The following is a 19,266-nucleotide window of genomic DNA, read 5'->3' as shown; positions in this document are numbered from 1 at the left end:
TTAAGAAGGATTTTCATAGGTACACTACACTTGAGATTGTAAAGGATAATGTAGACTTACTTGTGATAGAGTGGGGGCGCTGTGCCGTGTTGTTAGGGCTCATCTGTGAAGCATCAGAGCTGTGATCCCGACTAGGGAACAATGATCCCAGCCCCATGTGTATACCTGATCTCTCACTACTAGATGCTGTAAATACAAAGGTATATATTGATGCAACTACACACATACAACCTTTATTTCATATCACTGACGACCTAAAACAGCGGCAATGTGCGGATTGGGACTAACCATTCTTTAACCAATCACTTCATTTCTGCAATGAGCTGTACATTCTTTGATAAACAAAAGACATTTAAATTCAACGAAAATGAATCATAAGTGGAACTCTCTTGTACTGGAGATAATGATGTGTACCTGTAAGCGTGGAAAGAGGACTAGTGTCGGAGATCCCATGTTCTGGTGTTGCCTCGCCACTGGCCAGCGACGATACGCTTGTGAATGTCTCCTCGGTCTGGTTGACTACCTGTGAGTTTGGTGACATGGTGTCAGAACGATCGCCTAGAAGTAGTCCAAGACGATTTAACAGGTCATTCTGGGCAACGTCTGGTGGCGGCGGTGGGGGACTCACCTTGCCTACTGTTAACGGGTAAAATGTTATTAATTTGGTCAGCAAAAAGTTTAACATGCACAACCTCTACAAACTACCAATGTATGAGATAAATCATTACTCTGGACAATGAATTATGATGGTTGATAGTCAGGAACGAAGTGCAGATAAGTAAAAGTATTAGGTATAAGGTTAAAATGGGATCAGTTTACTAATTACAATAGTATGTCTTGATTGGGTGATGTCCTTAATATTATATCTACACAATATTGAAGCATTGTATACAGAAAATTGGGAAATAATCATAGTTATAGATATAAACATCAGCAGAATAATGGAACTGCCAACGTTTAAATGCCATTTCCTTGGACAACAATGATATGTTGAATTAACTTACAAATTATCCAGCCTCAAATTGATTACTTACCAGATAGGTCACAGTTTCTGGAATACAGTCTAAAATTATCTATACATTTAAGATACAAGGGTTTCATACAATGGGGAGATCATCTATATTACTGTATTATACTGTGATACACACCTTGACTAAAACTATTGCCTGGCTCCAACAAGTGGACCTCGTTGTCTAGTCGGGACAATTCATCAAGACTGTCATTGGTTGTCATGGTAATATTATTTGCACTGAGACTTGGGGAACTGTTGGCAGGGCTATACTTCTGTGCTGAGGGTTCGGGTCGGTAGTTTTTTGCAGGTGGAGGAATTGGTGGTGGGGTTGCTCCTGTAGAGGCTGGGGAGGTCAAAGGTCGGAAATATCGTGGTTTGGCGGGAATAGGTGGTGTCTGTTGCTGCTGCTGATGAGGATGAGGCTGAGACCCTACATAATAAGGAAGAAGAATTTTAAAAACTTTTGCTTTATTTCTAATATCTCAAACATGATTTGAAATGTATACTGTATGTGATTATACCTAGCGCCTTTCATATATAATTACGAATATGACCTTCACCTCTGTTTAATGTTAATAACAACTTTTGAAATCATCCAAAAAAACCAAGACTTTCTTGGCAATGGAAGCATTGGTAGAAGAAATGGAGAGTAGGAGAGATTTTCAATATTTTTTTGGTTAACTCGAAATATGGCAGTCACCAAAGAATGTAGAACTTGTTACTGAATAAAACACAGAAATCTTTCTACAGCCTGTGAGATACCTACCTTGATGTAGATTTGCTGGATTATAAGGTGTGGCGTATGTAGGCGTATTTGTGGGAGAATCACTGTGATGTTGTTTATTAATGGGGCTAAAATAGCCATTGGATGATGTTTTACGATATGGATCACTCCCGCGTCGATTCTGCTGTGGATGAGAATTCACTGGACTTCCTACATAAGACAGAAACAAAAACATTACAATCAGGTTAAAATAATGAAATATTGCTCAGGAATAGATGTACCAAAGTTTTGATCAGAAAAGCTTTTTCTCATGTAAAGTAACAAACTAAAGTTTTCTCATGTAAAGTAACAAACTAAAGGATACAGTAAAACCTGTCTATAAAGACCACCACACAGCTAAAAAAGAAAACAAAAATGTCTTCATACACAGGTCAAATTGTGTGTTGAAAGTGACCATTTTGGACTCTAAAATGGTCTTATTAAGCATGTGGTCTTTATACAGAGGTGGTCGCTAAGGCAGGTTTGACTGCCATATTTGTGCCAGGTAAGCTCAAGACTTTCAAAATGACAGCTACCTTCATTGTTTGTCCTTTGTTTATTTATCATACCAAAGAGATATGAATAAATGCTTTTGTGATTCCAGGTTTAGATAAAGTTAAATGGTGAGACTCTAGGTAAAGTAAAATTTCACCAAAGGTTGTCCAATGAGCTGATTATGATCATTTACCCGTGATTATCTACAACAATGCTGCTGTTGACTTGTTTTATCACCACTGATAGGCCTATACATACTGTTATCACACATGGGACAGCTTTCGTAGGTGACCAGGCAGGTAAAACACAGCTCATGTCCACACTCTTCCACCAACTTTCTCCTCCTGCCTTTATCGAACGGCATGTGACATACCGGACATATGTCTGCACTTGATCTATCCATGTTTAGCTCCCGAATCACATCAAGGTCTGGAAAATAGTAAACAATACAACTTGTGTAAATAATGAAGATACTTAATAAATAAATAAATAAATAAACAGAGACATTGTTTGACCAACAATAAGGTTATCCATGAAGGTACATCAATGTTTGTTTGTTGTATGTATTATCAGCCAAAGAAGTTCCAGGGTCATCATTTCAAGGTTAAATCTTCGAGTAGTCGCTGGAGGCTACCTAAATGGACAAGGCACAAGACGCATGTAGCATACCATCCAGAGCAAAATGAACATGTTGTCTACAAACAGCACTACCAAAACCTATACCACATAATCCTCACAATTTACATGACATTGTGATCACAAAAATTTAATCCATAAAATAAGCTGTGTTAATTAAGTCATACATACTCTTTGTGAAGACTGCAAAACTTTTACCGTATTCATTGAAAAAAAAAAAAAAAATCAAAGCTAAATCATGAAAAACATGTGAATTATGCAAACATGTTAAAGTATTGATAGGTCATACCCAATATATCCAGTATGTAAAGTGTTGGGTTGTACCTCTGTAGTGATTTCTAGTTACTAAGATATTTCTGTGGTATAAAATTAAAGTGTGGTCACAGTGTAAGATGAGACACATATACTCATACAATAAACATCTTACAACTTGTTTGGTTTATTTCAGTGCTTTCTCACCAACCACAAAAACCACAAATGTTTACATAGTCAAACTACAAACGTCTGCCGTATAGCAAATTTAGAAATTCCTCAAACATGAATGGAAGATATTAAACTTTCATGGACATCATTGGGTTAGCAGTTCAATTGCATTAATTGAGATTATATTCATTGTGCACTAATTTGATGCTCAAAGACTTAAGTTGTATCCACATATAACTTCCCGTTGTGGAAAACGTTTTCACTGTTTCACAAATGAGAACTTTAATATATATGCCCTCTCGAGTATGATTATATGGGGATGTTGACAGATTTGAGAAATAGACATCACACCATCATTCAAATGAAATAAAGGCTAGTTACGTGACATGACAATGTATTGAACATTTTAATACATAATACTTTTCTGGAATAAACATCCTTATCTACTGGCCGGTAGGTAAAATCTACGTCTTGATTATGACATTGTTAGGATTATGATCTTCCTCCATTAGGATACGCCCTGGAGTATTACCAGGTAAGATGACGAACTACCAAGTACCGACATCTTATATCTAACTCAAAGGACACAGATATCTTATATTATAATATGAACTAAATATAACATAGGAAATTATCATGTATCATCTTTCATTTCAGGATTCTAGTATTTGAACTACAGTATGTAAATGGCTAATACGCAACCACAATGAAACAAAACGTGCTTGTTAATTTCATTGTCCTTTCTGCCTAGTGAGATATGTAATTTTTATAAATGAAACACGTTGATGAGTAACCTGTCCAAACACGGACATAAATATTAAGCATGCATATCAGGTACACCTACGCTTACCTGAGATTTTTACCTGAGATTTTTACCTGCCATTACATCGGCATTTACAACTTTGACTTACCTTAGGGATTTTGAGGCTAATTGTCGTGTATCCGGTGCTTTGACATGAGAAAACAGAGGCAGCCCACCCCCCTCCCTATGGCCACGTCTGACGGGATCAACACACATACAGCACGCTGACTCGCCTACACATAGAGCACCACCAGTCTGTACACATGTCACATACCTATGTTACATGTAGCCCCTTAACTCCCATACCTACCTGTACAGGTAAAAAGTCACCTATGGTCTCGCTCTATTTACAATCAGTAGAATTTCTATTCACAATTTACAGACTGACGTAGTATTTCTCCGGTATACTCTAGCCTGTATTTTGTTACTTTCAGTAGATTATAGACTCGCCCCGACTCGACAGGATGTGCAGTATATACCATACAGGAGATAATCACCTCAACCATGAACCATGTTTGACAATTGTCAACCTTCACCACATACACATTTTTTCTAGTCATTTATTCATGTCGTCATCTCGGTATTATGTTCAGGAATTTTAATGTGATAGTGAAAATTTTCATAAATGCTGGGAAAACATTGGCATATGACGAAGTGTGAAAAGAACCACAGCCCCGCTAAATGTCAGGACAATATCAGCATACCATAAAGTAATTCTTCAAAAGACAGTTATACTCAAGAGAATAGAAAGATTTGTAGACAATACAAAATCTTTTTATTTTTGCCATATTTTGACATACTACCAGGCAATCCTTCATTGACATTTACAGACAAAAAGGCATTGACACACAAGTATAGATTGGTCCCCACATTGACATATAAGGACATACTGGTCCCCACATTGACACATGAGGAGAGACTGATCCACATATTGAAATGGTCCCCACATGAGAACGGACTGGTTCCCACATTGACATATGAGGACAGACTTGACTACATATTGACATATGAGGACAGACTGGACCACATATTGACACACGAAGACAGACTGGTCCCCACATTGACATATAAGGACAGACTGGACCCCACATTGACATATGATGACAGACTGGTCCCCACATTGACATATGAGGACAGACTTGACTACAAATTGACATATGAGGAAAGACTGGTCCCCACATTGACATATGAGGACAGACTTGACTACAAATTGACATATGAAGACAGACTGGTCCCCACATTGACACCCGAAGACAGCCTGGTCCTCACATTGACATATGATGACAGACTGGTCCTCACATTGACATATGAGGACAGACTTGACTACAAATTGACATATGAGGAAAGACTGGTCCCCACATTGACATATGAGGACAGACTTGACTACAAATTGACATATGAAGACAGACTGGTCCCCACATTGACACCCGAAGACAGCCTGGTCCTCACATTGACATATGAGGACAGACTGGTCCCCATATTAACATATAAGGACAGATTGAACCCCACATTGACATATGAGGACAGACTGGTCCCCACATTGACACCCGAAGACAGCCTGGTCCTCACATTGACACCCGAAGACAGCCGTGTCCTCACGTTGACACATAAGGACAGACTGGTCCCAACATAGACATATGAGGACAGACTGGTTCACATATTGACACATGAGGCAGACTGGTCCCCACATTGACACATAAGGATAGACTGGTATCTATATTGACATATGAAGACAGACTGGTCCCCACATTGACACACGAAGACAGACTGGTCCCCATATTCCTTCAATTATATTTTGCATTAAATCAGACAGTACCACAGATTCTGATAGATTTGGTGACATTTCCAGAGATTATTAACCATAACATTCTCTATGAAATGAAATGAAAATCCCCATATGCAATATGTGAACATAAGCAATCATACATTTTGACAGTGATTTAAATGGGAGAGTATGCCAATCATCACAGCCACAATAGATATCTACCTGTATGTTGTTCCACTGTTCACCCATTAGACTTTTGGAGGACATCCTCGATTATAAATTATAGGTTTAATGGCTTCCGCTGTGCACCTCAGTAGGGGTGGGCCCGTTACCTGAACAGGTGTATACAGGTACATATACGGGTAACAAGTCGCTGTACGCGAGACAATACACAGCTAATCTGTCATTGTCTATGGAACAACCTACCGCTGATCCACAATTCATTAAGGCGACTCAGATAAAATCTAAGCTGTTTTTGACATGTGGGAATTAATTCAGCTTACAACACAAGGAGTTTTCAAGGAGTTTTCACAGTATGCTAACAATACAGAATTTAAACTCCCGATTTTATGAATGAACCAATTTTTATTGTCTTCATGAATAATTTAATTTACATATGAGTTTATTGTTCAAAAGTTCATAGCATAAGAAAACTGCTGAATGGTCCGAAAAATTACCTAGATAAAACCAAAGAGGAAGCAAGAATTAGCCTCCATGTTGTTTCCTGTTACACACAATGTTTGTAAAACATGATGCCTCATGTTGAACTTTTTAAATCCTTTATCTTGTTGACCCCAATTTGTCAGGTGAGTGATGCGTAACCTTAAGGTAAAGTTGCGGTTTAGAATAAAGGTTAGTCATCGAGAAACTGCTGGTTACTGATCTAATTGACTGGTTGTGAACCATAGTAATTATATAGTCAATCCTTACATGGTAAAATAATGGAGAAACTTGTACTGGAGTGACCACTAATTAGTTGGATTTATAACGTATATTCATTTATGAAAAACTAGCCAATATCAGATGGAGAAACGCAAACAAAAGGTTAAACAAAACGTAAAACAATGGGTTCCTAAGAAATCTGTATAAAAAATCATAATGAATCGGTACATTTATATGAAAAATACATCTTAACTTTGTCACTAACAAATTAAATATATATTCAAACTAATCCTCGACTCCAACGGTACATTTCTATTACACCAATCACTGATGCATGTTCTCTTTAGTTCAACAAAGATCTTTGTCAATTATATCCTTTAGATCACACAGGTAGATGATTACGGATATGGATGATTAGCCATGACGATTTCCTGGGATTTTATCAGTGATTATAGAATCTGTATAACAGAGAATTTACCTAGCCTCACAGCTTTTCAGTTCAGATGTGTTTATGGTGGACACATTATATGTATATTAACAAACACCTAAAGCTTTCTGTGACCTACAGATTCCATTAAAACCACTGACCTATTAGATGACCAGGGGCTACTTTTTGGCCTAAATACCTGGCCAATCAGCAGCACATTAAAATCTTACAGAATGACTCAGAATCAGAGGGAGTGCACCAACAGGACGACATTTTGTTTGATGTGCTGCCAAGGTGGATGTTATTGCTAGGTTATCTCCCTTGGTCTAAAACAGACTAATACTATAAAAGTCAATACTGTTTATATATTTTATTTGTTGAATTGGATACTTTTCTATTGTGAACAAATGACCAGATTGACAGAGAATTTAAATGACCAGCTAACTATATTGACACACATGGTGACAATCTGATGATAAAATCAGACTGACACACCACCTGTCCTGCTACTAACTGACCACCCACATCCGACACATATTAAACCATAAAAATCAATCTGCTACAATAACTGACCTGGACCAATATGCTAGAGGCTAATGTCATCAATTTAATACAACCTGCGGTAGTAGTCACCTGTTCTAGTACGTGGCCTCTCTGAAAGTCTTACTATTCCAGGGATGGTTTCAAGTGTAAAATTACACTGTAATATTGTGAAGAACTGACATTGTCATTATGTCCTACCATTGATGGAGAAAAATCTGTCTACTACAACAAAAAGTTAGAAAAATAGTGAATGTTTCAAACATAAAATGCAAAGGCTCAAAGTAAATTATTTCAATACCTTATATTACTCCATACCATTAACACATTTGCATCATAAAAAACAAACTAGAAATTCTGTAAAAGATATATCTATAAATGCTCCCTTCCATATGAAATCAGCTAGGACAGGACAGGATGTTACAAACATGCAATGCTTAACAAACAATACACCTCACCCATTTCAGGTAAGGTCATAAAAAATATTATCTATTAGACTAACAAATAATTCGATTTTTCTTTTTGCTTATTTCTCCATAAGTAATAAATCAATATAGTTTTATACGTGAGCCTGTTATGGATACTGACTTAATGCGTCTATTACATATAATGTTACAGAGCATACAATAATTACCCTTATTACGAAGTCACTCATGGCAGACTCTCTGTTCGCTCGGCTAGGATGTATATACACCCATACTAAGTAAACACTTGACTAGGTCGGCAGATATTTTTTGGCAGTATAATCACTTTGTGGTCTTTACTCAAATCAATAATACCTTGTGAGTGGTCTAGTATAGCGTGTGAACTAGAATTATAAATAATTAACTAAATACATCCACTGTCTTTAATGTGATCAGTGCATCTTTCCATGTCTATCTATTTCCTCTAGGATTCTTCCTTAATGATGACCCTACATTTTTATACCTTTATCATCCTACTTATCATCATCTTTCATCATTTAGCAACTTCCCTTACACCTGGTACATGATAGTATAGGTGTGCTTGTCACACACCTGGTACATGACAGTATAGCCGTGCTTTAGAGTTTGCAGTAAGATTGTGTCTTCTTGTAATGGTACAGAAATATCATCCAAATTTATAGTGCTATATCACTGTAATGTACTAAAAATTAGGGCATCCCATCAAACTACAATACACAGGCACTAGTATAGTCCGTCACTCCCCTGTATGTGATGAGGGTGTTAGTATATGTGTGCTTTCAGCATTTAGTATGCTTGTATTTGTCTCATTATGATAGAGTGGAATCATAACTCAATTTACAGTGCTATCTCAGTGAAATGTACTACAAATTCACACTACACTGTAACGAACAGAGCTACTTTCCTATTTGTGATAAGGATTCCAGTGGTTGGAGCCTTTAAAATGCTTTTGTCTCTTTGTGATAGTATGGAACTATTGCCCAAATTATAGTCCTATCTCACTAAACAATCCTTCAATCCATGGAGACAACAACCAGCCATATCACACATCAAAAGAGGAACCACACTCGCCTTCATAACCTGGCATGACAAGGGGGGTTTCTCTACTACAGGGTAATACATATAAATACCCCCAATAACTTCAATATCAATTTTAGTGAATGCTTTATACCAAATCTTATATATATATATATGTTATAGTGCTAAAATTCTGAAGCCTTCAAAATTACAGAAAAGGATTATTTGTGGGCAAGGGGTTATTTGTGGAAAGTAGATTATTTACCACAGGTTTAGTTGTGGAGAAATTTATAAACAGGCATTGAAACTTACGATTTTTCAGTTTTTATTTCTCAAAAGAAACCAGAGCCAATGCCAAAACATTGACTAGGATAAATACAGCATTCTGTTAAGCTAAACTTTTAAGAGAGTTTCTAAAAAATCCAAGGTAAAGTAAACAGAGTCAGAAACAGACTGATATTCTTTCTTCATGTTGACTCCCTGTATACAATCTATCCTCTATAGAAATATCGAATCTTATTTTGTGGAAAAAAACTTTGGATGAAAGGTCTAAAATAGTACAGTTACATATTAAGTTAGTCAGACGACGGCTAAAAATATAATTTTCCATCTGACTGTACGGGTCTCTCGGTATAATTTAATTTAGACCAAAGTACTGACTGTGAGTTGGAATAATATTTGTGTGATATGAGGCTTACTGGCTATACTATTTAATATCGCCTGATACAAGTTCTTATCCATTACACTCCTAGAAACATCTGTAGAAAAAGGCAATGTACTTAACTCTTATAGGGCTCCCTTTTATGTAGCAGAAAGTCCATTAAAAATATCTCTGCTATCTCAGTGCCATTTTTTCCTGAATTTATTTAACTTACCGGTTTTTTTCCTTTCTGATCACTGATGTGTCTTTGCTCAGGTGCCCAGGGCCTTTGTTGCAGTTTATCACAAATAATAGGCCCACATTGCTTGTACCACATTTAAGTATGTGCACTCGCTTGGCAGGCCATGTTGACATTCTGCCAACATTGTGGGATTCATTTATTATACAGTACACATTGGAAAGTATCTTTTTTGCTTAAATGGAATTTGAGCTTATCAAATAAAATAAATGAGTTTGGAAGAACCTTTGATGATTTTACAAGATTGAAATGAAAATGATCGGAAAGTTTTTACGTATAAGATATGTTCATTAGTTAGTCTATCCATTAAAATAGTGCTATGCCTATGGCTCATTCGTGCCCTATAGCTTTCTTTTCTTTTTTCACAGGTCTTATTTTAGGGAGCTAATAATTAGTGCAGTTTTACTTGACTACAGTACAAAACTCAACAAGGCTTTTGCTACCTGTGTATTCTTGACTGACAACATTTTTCACTGGTAACAATTTCAGAAAGTTTTATCTAAAACTTATATATCCCATCAATAGGACTAATATACCTATGCAGCCCCAAATTCATGTCTAGACATAAACTATCGAAATGACAATGTACAAAAATTATGATAAATCACAATTCAGAACATTAATCATAAACCTAATGTATTCATAAAACAACAACCACCTGCCTGGTATTAAGACGTGTTTGATGCCTTTTGTTGTCTCCCCATGCTATCACAGGATGAACACATGCATTAGTGAGATGTTCACTGATCTTACCTGGTTCATTATAGCTTGAACGCATAGTCTCATTGCCCATGACGTATTTCAGCATGAATTTATACAGTTATCACTCATTCACTGTATGTTGGTGTCATTTGTAGATTTATTACATTTTACAAATACTCAAATAACTGTTTACTAAATTACCTGTAACTTAGCAGCATAAATAATATAATTACTGTATACTGATCTCCCAGGGGCATATTACAGCATAAATACAGTAATTACTGTATACTGATCTCCCAGGGGCATATTACTGATCTCCCAGGGGCATATTACAGCATAAATACAGTAATTACTGTATACTGATCTCCATGGAGTACCTTATATTACAGCATGATTTCAGTGTACAGCAATCAGTATACATACTGATTTGGCAACAGGGCACTTACAACAGCATAAACACTGTTATTATTTTATAATAAATTCCTGTAGCTTATACAGTAATCACTGCATACTCATTCATTAATTGCTGTAAAATGCAGAAGGGCATATATTACAGTACAATTGCAGTAATCATTCGATTTGTATTCTGATTTTCTGTAGCTAGGCACATAACAAGTAAAAGCTATTACTGTATACGGGGCTGTGGTGGCCAAGTGGTTCAGATGTAACCACAAGTCTTCAACCTCTGGGTCATGAGTTCGAATCCCATGTGAGGCAGTTGCCAGGTACTGACCGTTGGTCAGTGGTTTTTCTGGTTACTCCATACAATCAAACTTGGCACATCTTTACAAAACCATGATTGTTAATAGGACATAAAACTAAACAAACTAAATTAAACCAAATTAGTGTAGACAGATTTCCCATGATTACAGTAATTACTGTACTAATATCCCAGGGTGTATTACAGCATGATTACAGTAATTACTGTACTAATATCCCAGGGTGTATAACAGCATGATTACAGTAATTACTGTACTAATATCCCAGGGTGTATTACAGCATGATTACAGTAATTACTGTACTAATATCCCAGGGGATATTACAGCATGGTTACAGTAATTACTGTACTAATATACAAGGAGTGTATTACAGCATGATTACAGTAATTACTGTGCTAATATCCCAGGGGTGTATTACAGCCTGATTACAGTAATTACTGTACTAATATCCCAGGGGATATTACAGCATGGTTACAGTAATTACTGTACTAATATACAAGGGGTGTATTACAGCATGATTACAGTAATTACTGTGCTAATATCCCAGGGGTGTATTACAGCCTGATTACAGTAATTACTGTACTAATATCCCAGGGGTGTATTACAGCATGATTACAGTAATTACTGTACTAATATCACAGGGGTGTATTACACCATGATTACAGTAATTACTGTACTAATATCACAGGGGTGTATTACACCATGATTACAGTAATTCCTGTACTAATATCACAGGGGTGTATTACAGCCTGATTACAGTAATTACTGTACTAATATCACAGGGGTGTATTACAGCCTGATTACAGTAATTACTGTACTAATATCACAGGGGTGTATTACACCATGATTACAGTAATTACTGTACTAATATCACAGGGGTGTATTACAGCCTGATTACAGTAATTCCTGTACTAATATCACAGGGGTGTATTACAGCCTGATTACAGTAATTACTGTACTAATATCTCAGGGGTGTATTACAGCATGATTACAGTAATTACTGTACTAATATCCCAGGGGTGTATTACAGCATGATTACAGTAATTACTGTACTAATATCCCAGGGGTGTATTACAGCATGATTACAGTAATTACTGTACTAATATCCCAGGGGTGTTACTGTATTACAGCATGATTACAGCCACTGATTCCTAGCGTACTACTTCGAGTTTTCTTTATCTCGCCATGTGACCTGGTTTGGGCCTAAGGCCACAGATACAGAGTCCTACATGTGGCTCAGAAAAAAGTGATAACCTACATGTCTGTTAATGTCATTATATCTACAAAAGTTCAAACAACCTACAAAGCATCAGGGAAGCTAATTAATAACTTTCTAAAAAGTTTTATTCCAGAAAAAAAATCTGTATAGAAAAGCTGAAAAGTTGATTTTTGTGGAATAAAATACTGCAGAGCAATGATAACTGATGCAAAATCAATGATGTTTCATTAGTGTTTAGGAGAGAGAGAAAATCACAGAGAAACCTATTTTGTCAGTTCACATGTGGTAGAATCTGGGCAAGAAGGTGGAAGAAATCTTTGATGATAGTCAACAACCTGTGTCTTCACTGTAGTGCTGACCTATGAATTGGTACGTGACAGATAAAGGGCTCTGTAAGAGTACAAAATGGAGGAGAGTCCGGAGACTGTCAGAGTGCTCTAGGTCAGGAAACATGAACCGCTCTTCACTAGGGTTCATATTGAACACACAACTCTTACAAAATATCATAATTGGTTTAGAGGTCTTTCAGAGGAATGTCGATTATTTGTGGACAGACAGTGCATGAAAAGGGACAATTTGGCACCTGCAGTATGTCTTTTCAGAATTTAGTGGCATTTAAATTAGTTTCTTTCAAGTTAGTTTGTAATATTTACTTTTAAGGAATACCTATGTGTGCATTGTATCATTAACAATAAAATATTGAATATAAAAGTGATTGCATTTTATTTCCCACCCTATTTAATATATGTCCTGATAGACAGGGACCTTGTGCACGTGTTAAGATGTCTATATAACTCATGTCTATTCAGTATTACAGTTTGGTAAATATGTAAACAGATGTAATTAGATCCTCCTGGAATATACCTGTCCCGTACCTCGAGGTAAAGCTAAAATATTGGCCCCCTGGGCATAGTACAGGAAAGAGTGGATATGTAGGTGGGTAAATCAAGGTGAGGGAATCACCTATTTCTGAGGTATGATGCTACATTAAGGCTTATCAAGTACCCTTTCCCAATCCTGACACTATAACCATGGGATGGGGCTAGTCCCTTCACCTTCCCTAAACCCCAGTACTGCCAGATTAGCAAGAATATTTTTTTCCAATGAACCTTTGCAAGGCATGCCAAAGTCAATTTTGTCTGGTTTATAAAATAAAAGTATCCAAGTAGAAACTAGAAATGTCTATAAGACATAAATACCCGTGCCTCCACTCCTGCTATCGAAGCAGGGGAATAAAAATGTCCTTTGGACTGAAGAGAAATGTGGCTGTTTCAAAATCAATAAGTCGCTTCATTAGAGATCACAGAAAAGTATAAATAAGCCAAGTGTTTTCAAAAGACAATAAAAAATCTTTGGAAAACTATTTGATCCCAAATAATAAAGAACAATGATAGACAACCGTTATGACGTATGTGGAAGCCTGCATCATACACTGCATTGCCTTTGGAATGTTAAATAGGACGAAAGTCAAGCTAATTCAAATTGGCAATAACAAATGTTAAAATATATTCAAAACTATAGACTTGTCAGACCAAAAAAAAGCCCCAAGAATCCCCAAGCAGCCATCATTTGTAACAGCAGCCATCATTTGTTACAGCTCGGTATGTCTTTGAAGCTCCTTATCATTGATCTGATCATTTAATCCGAAACTGAGGGAAACACTGAAGTCAGCGCCAAGTGTAACTTAATACTCCTTCCACAGACAAGCTGAAATAATCATTATGTATGTGGGGGGATCGGGAATGTGAAGTTGTACTCCCTGAAATTCCTGTATTTGATCCCCACTTCTCCACCCCTAGGGTCATACCTATGGCGTAGAAGCCATTCATACAATCTATGATACTCTTGCTCCATCAGTATTCAATCCAAATAAAGGTTTGGTTTCTTTGACCCACACACTTGACCCTGATACCATTTCCCTAACCCACGACCCCCTCCCCACTTTACTACGCCCACAGCCCACATAGTTTCATTACCACAGAAACAGTGTATAGATGTAATGAAACTTAGTCTATCACCACATTCCTCTGACCCCAGGGTCCAAACAATGTCCAACTGTCATCATACTTCTGGCTACAATTATTGTCAAATCAAAGTAAAATTACCCTGACTCATTACACTTTTATAAATGTCATGCCTGTAAAGCTGTAGTTAATTCATATTGTGGCCTTGACCGCAGAGGTAAATTCATATACAATACATACCACACTCCTCCTTGCTGTTCCTTGTGTCGTCAAGGTAACGACTTTGTGACTGGGGCGCTAAGTCCAGGGGTATATCTGCAAGTGAGGACACACTGTAACTCCATAGGCGATTGATTGCCGCCTGTTGCATCACAGAAGTCGTGCCCATTGTTGGTACACATGACTGACGTTCACGCAACACTGACCAACTATTACTACGGGAATGTGATGACATTGACACACAATCAGAATTTCTTGGTGACGTTGATGAGGAAGAATTCTGGCTGCTTGCATTTTGCGCAAAACTTCTCGGTGAAAGAGAAACACTTAAACTCCGTTCACGAGGTCCTATATGTTTGTCTTCATTTATATCTTCATCTTTTCGAGATCTCATTGTCAAACTTTCATAGGATCCCCAATGCTCACGACTTGAAGCAGCTCTGTTTCCTAGAATTTTGTATTCGTCAATGTTTGGCAGTGCTCTTGGAGTCTTTGATAGAGATGATTTATTGCTGTATTTATCAGGTGACCCTTGACCTTGACTTGTGTCTTTACTGGGACTATAACTACGGGGACTAGAATTTCTGTTCTGGGCAAGGCCAGGTGACTGAGATCGTGGTGATATCTGCCCCCACTCCGGTGAAGAGGCTCGGTTTGTTGGGGGTCGGTAACCAGGGGATGCAGACCTGCTAGGTGAGCCAGATCTGTCCACTGGGGACACACCCCTACTAGTGGGAGACAGAGATCGGTCACTCTGAGATGGGGACACTGATCGTAAGTCTGGAGGGGTTGAATAAATCAATTCCCCTTCATCCTTGAGGGCACGGAATACCAACATCCTCCTAGCGTGCATGACCTCTTCTGGAGATCTCTTCTGATCATCAAGGGTTTCAAATCTTCTCTGACCGATTTCAACTTCCAAAGACCGGCGTTTACGATCATCTACCTCAAGAGACCTACGTTTCAAATCTCGCTCTTTTCTTTTCTCTGAATGAATCTGGTGTGAAGTTCTTCTCATTTGTACACTAGTTCCCATTGCTACTGACCTTGGTGTGACATTTTTAGGTTTTACAAGGTCAACTGCAGGTGCAGAATTAGTACGTGGACGGAAATATTCATTACTGAGATCCATAGTGGGTAATGGGGCAATACGTTGCCGTACAGAAATCTGAGCATACTCAACATTATTCTTGACCTTTTGATTGGTCCAGTTAATATCAAGATCAAGGTCATTATCCATGGTCAGACTGTTCATAGAATGAGACTTCATGGACATTTTGGACAGACTAGCTTGTGATAGTGATAGGTCACGGTTCATAATAGCAAGAGCTCGCCTCTTAGAAATATCTTCTAGTTTTTCTTCATATAGGGTATGAGACACATTACGCATGTTACGAGCAGAGAGACGGGGAGAGTCTGTGCTATCTTTACGCGTGAGTGACCTGCGTAGTGTATCACGTCCCAATGTATCTCGTTCCTTATTGTCTATATAAGTGATTGAACCGGCACTGTGACTAGAAGGGAAATGACGACCACGAGATGGTGCAGAGGATGATAAAATCTTTGATTCCGATTCTGATGTTTTTAGTTTCCCATTACGTATACTGACTGGCTGGCCCGTGTCAGGTCCTCCATCTTTTGATGACTTCCTGTTTGAATTCTGTCCCGATTTGTTGGATCGGAAGCTTCCTCGTTTGGGTCGGGACTCTGTGAAGGATGAGCTTCTCTCCCTTGGCGGTGATTTGTGTCGGAATCTTGACGTGATCCCATTAAAGGATCGACTCCTAGCCCTTGTCTCTCCATACTGCTCCACATCTTTCCGCGATGAAGACTTGTTGCCCATTGCAAGGCTCTGAAACGTTATAAACATAATGGATCTTAGATAAAATAGAAGCAAACCAAGGATTTGATGACATCAATCTTATAGATTTCATTGTCAGAGACTGTTTTCAGTCTTATCACACACATTTTCATGTCTAACTTTCTTACTGATTCTAACAATGCTCACCAACCACAACTCTTCCATATCTGTTGTACTTCCTGTCAGGGGCAAGTATGAGTAAGGAAGTAGAAAGGGGGGGGGGAGGGGCAAGTAGGGAGGGTGGGGAGGGGGTCAAAAGAGGGGAGGGGTGAGTAGGGGAGGTACTGTTATATAATGTAAGTAGAAAGAATAAAAAAGATGTCCAGTTCATAAAACCTTGTCTTAAAGAGTAATATAGCTCCTGATGAGGAAGCTTGTACGGGAAAACCCAAGGATAGTTCAAACTCACTATATCAATCGCCTATCGTGTATACAGAAACATTCCCAGCGTTTCATAACCTAACTCTTTCTCTTTTAAGTTCTTTTAAAGATATAAAAGCCTAAACCTGCTTAAATACCCCCTCTGGAAAATTATTAACAAACAAAAAAAGTCTGAATTGTTATGCCCTGACTCATCGAGTCAGATCACCTTATACATATAAATAACTATAAATTGTTGTGATTTGATGATATCCAAGGCTAAACTTCAATAAAAGTGACAGAATAATTTTGTTTACGGGTGAGCCTATAAAGTATACAACACAAGGAAAGTGTCAACCTATTGAACCTGGACAATAAACACGGTGTTAAGTTATCAGACCTACATACACATATACACCGGCCAGGTAACATACATATACACCCTCCGGACATTAACTTATAACTCTCTATAAATTATTTTCATACAAATATTTTAAGTATCAATAAATGCTAAGCCTGTTCAAACATACATCTAACTAAACTTAAGGGAGGCTAAACGCTGTCCAAAATAAACTGACTCCGATACAGTAAATGGCGTGATGGTGTGTATATTTACCTGAGATGTGACAAATAAATGTCAACACTTTCCATGCATAATAATCAAAGGTAACAAAACCCCACAGATCCTGAAAACCTGCCTGGTTATATCACTAATGAACATCAGCTCTGTCCATATCACATGTCCGGTGCCATGTCCTATATGCAGCGTGTTACATTCGCTGTGGACTATACCCACAAGGCCATATGCTCTTTCACACCTGTACGTAGCGTCGTCTACCTGGACAGGTATTGTTTACCTGTGTCACATGGTACCGACCTCGTCTACGGGATAGTAGATCAATACAGGTGTCGAGCGTAATCCCTATACCTAGTGAACTACACAGGTACAGCTAAATGTGCAGGTAATTCTTTTAGCTGTGTTTACTAGGACATACGGGTTACAACTCTAATCTGCTATAGGGGCTTAAATATAGTAACTCTGGTAATACCAAGATCTGTACTGAGTGGAAGCCTCATTATAAATCAATTGGGTTATTCTATACATATTAACCCCTTTACATGTATAGGTCTTACCTTAGGTACCCAACTAAGGTATTTTTAAAGTTTTAAGAACTTAATTCCCAACAATATAGTACTTTTAAACTTTTTGCTTACAGAATTAATAGAAATAAAATTGAATTAGGTCAATAAATAGTTAAGGGAAAAAAACTTGTCAATTAATGGGTAATACTGACCACCAAAGAAAGCTAAGGGGAATAACTTCTGTAAAATAGTCTCAATATTGAAAGTTTAATGTACATCAAAGAGCGCAACTACAGTAGGACATATTATTATAGACTGCACTCATTTTTTGGAAAATAAGAAAATAACATAACCTCTAATTTACAATTGTGAAATTTCGGACAAAAGAGGATTCAGTAAACATCCTAAACATTGTTGTGGGGAAGAGAGAATTAAAATCAGTAAAGAGGCTAGGGGAGGGAGAAGGGTGGAGGGGAGGGGATGGAGGAGGATATGGAAGGGGTTAGAGGTTATGATAAATATGCGTTCTAGAATTTACCATGCAAAATAATTTATGATGATTGGACAGGAAACGTGACAGAATGTTATGTAGGTTTCATCATTTCTTATTATAGTGACAGGCAAGTATTCACCACTGCCTGAAGGTCAAAATATTGTATAGAGATACAGGCATGTTAAATGACAATCAGATAAGAACTTTGATGAATCAAGCATGAATATTTTTAAAATGTCCTTAACCAGAGTACCATCATTTCAGTTCTTTTTTTGACATGATGCATACAAAATATGTATTTAGAAATCACCAATTATGATAATTTAAACTATACATTTTCACCTTCTAATTTCCTTGTTCTGAATAAATTAAAGTTATAATAAGGCCGTAGTCATTCCCTAGAGTTATAACATTTCGGCCAATGGTCAGATGGTCAGTGTGACTTTCTAACATGAACCAGCTGCTATTCAGGATGTGGTTTTATTTATCAGAGAAATGTAAATATCCCTAATGTGTATACTTTACCTAGGTCAGAAACTTTA

At 37.5% G+C, this 19,266-nt stretch overlaps 1 protein-coding gene across 8 annotated transcripts in view; it reads right to left on the bottom strand.

Moving 5' to 3' along the window:
- Positions 1-19,266, bottom strand: part of LOC138320645 (protein TANC2-like) — a 48,147-nt gene that overhangs the window by 12,005 nt on the left and 16,876 nt on the right. For 2 of the 8 annotated variants that reach the window (XM_069263772.1, XM_069263774.1), the window contains exons 3-7: positions 2,529-2,699; positions 1,779-1,946; positions 1,149-1,442; positions 415-636; positions 61-186 (exon numbers count right to left, since the gene is read on the bottom strand). In XM_069263772.1, the coding sequence (XP_069119873.1) occupies positions 61-186; positions 415-636; positions 1,149-1,442; positions 1,779-1,946; positions 2,529-2,673 (955 nt within the window). In that variant the 5' untranslated portion in view covers positions 2,674-2,699. Of the gene's footprint in view, positions 1-60; positions 187-414; positions 637-1,148; positions 1,443-1,778; positions 1,947-2,528; positions 2,700-4,240; positions 4,378-4,441; positions 4,565-6,118; positions 6,266-14,948; positions 16,780-17,764; positions 18,053-19,266 lie in introns of those variants that run through there. The other 6 variants (XM_069263771.1, XM_069263769.1, XM_069263770.1 and 3 more) reach the window with 6 other exon arrangements.

The sequence above is a fragment of the Argopecten irradians genome, chromosome 4, assembly GCF_041381155.1.
Source record: "Argopecten irradians isolate NY chromosome 4, Ai_NY, whole genome shotgun sequence".
Taxonomy (NCBI): domain Eukaryota; kingdom Metazoa; phylum Mollusca; class Bivalvia; order Pectinida; family Pectinidae; genus Argopecten; species Argopecten irradians.
This window is presented reverse-complemented; position numbering and strand designations above follow the sequence as displayed.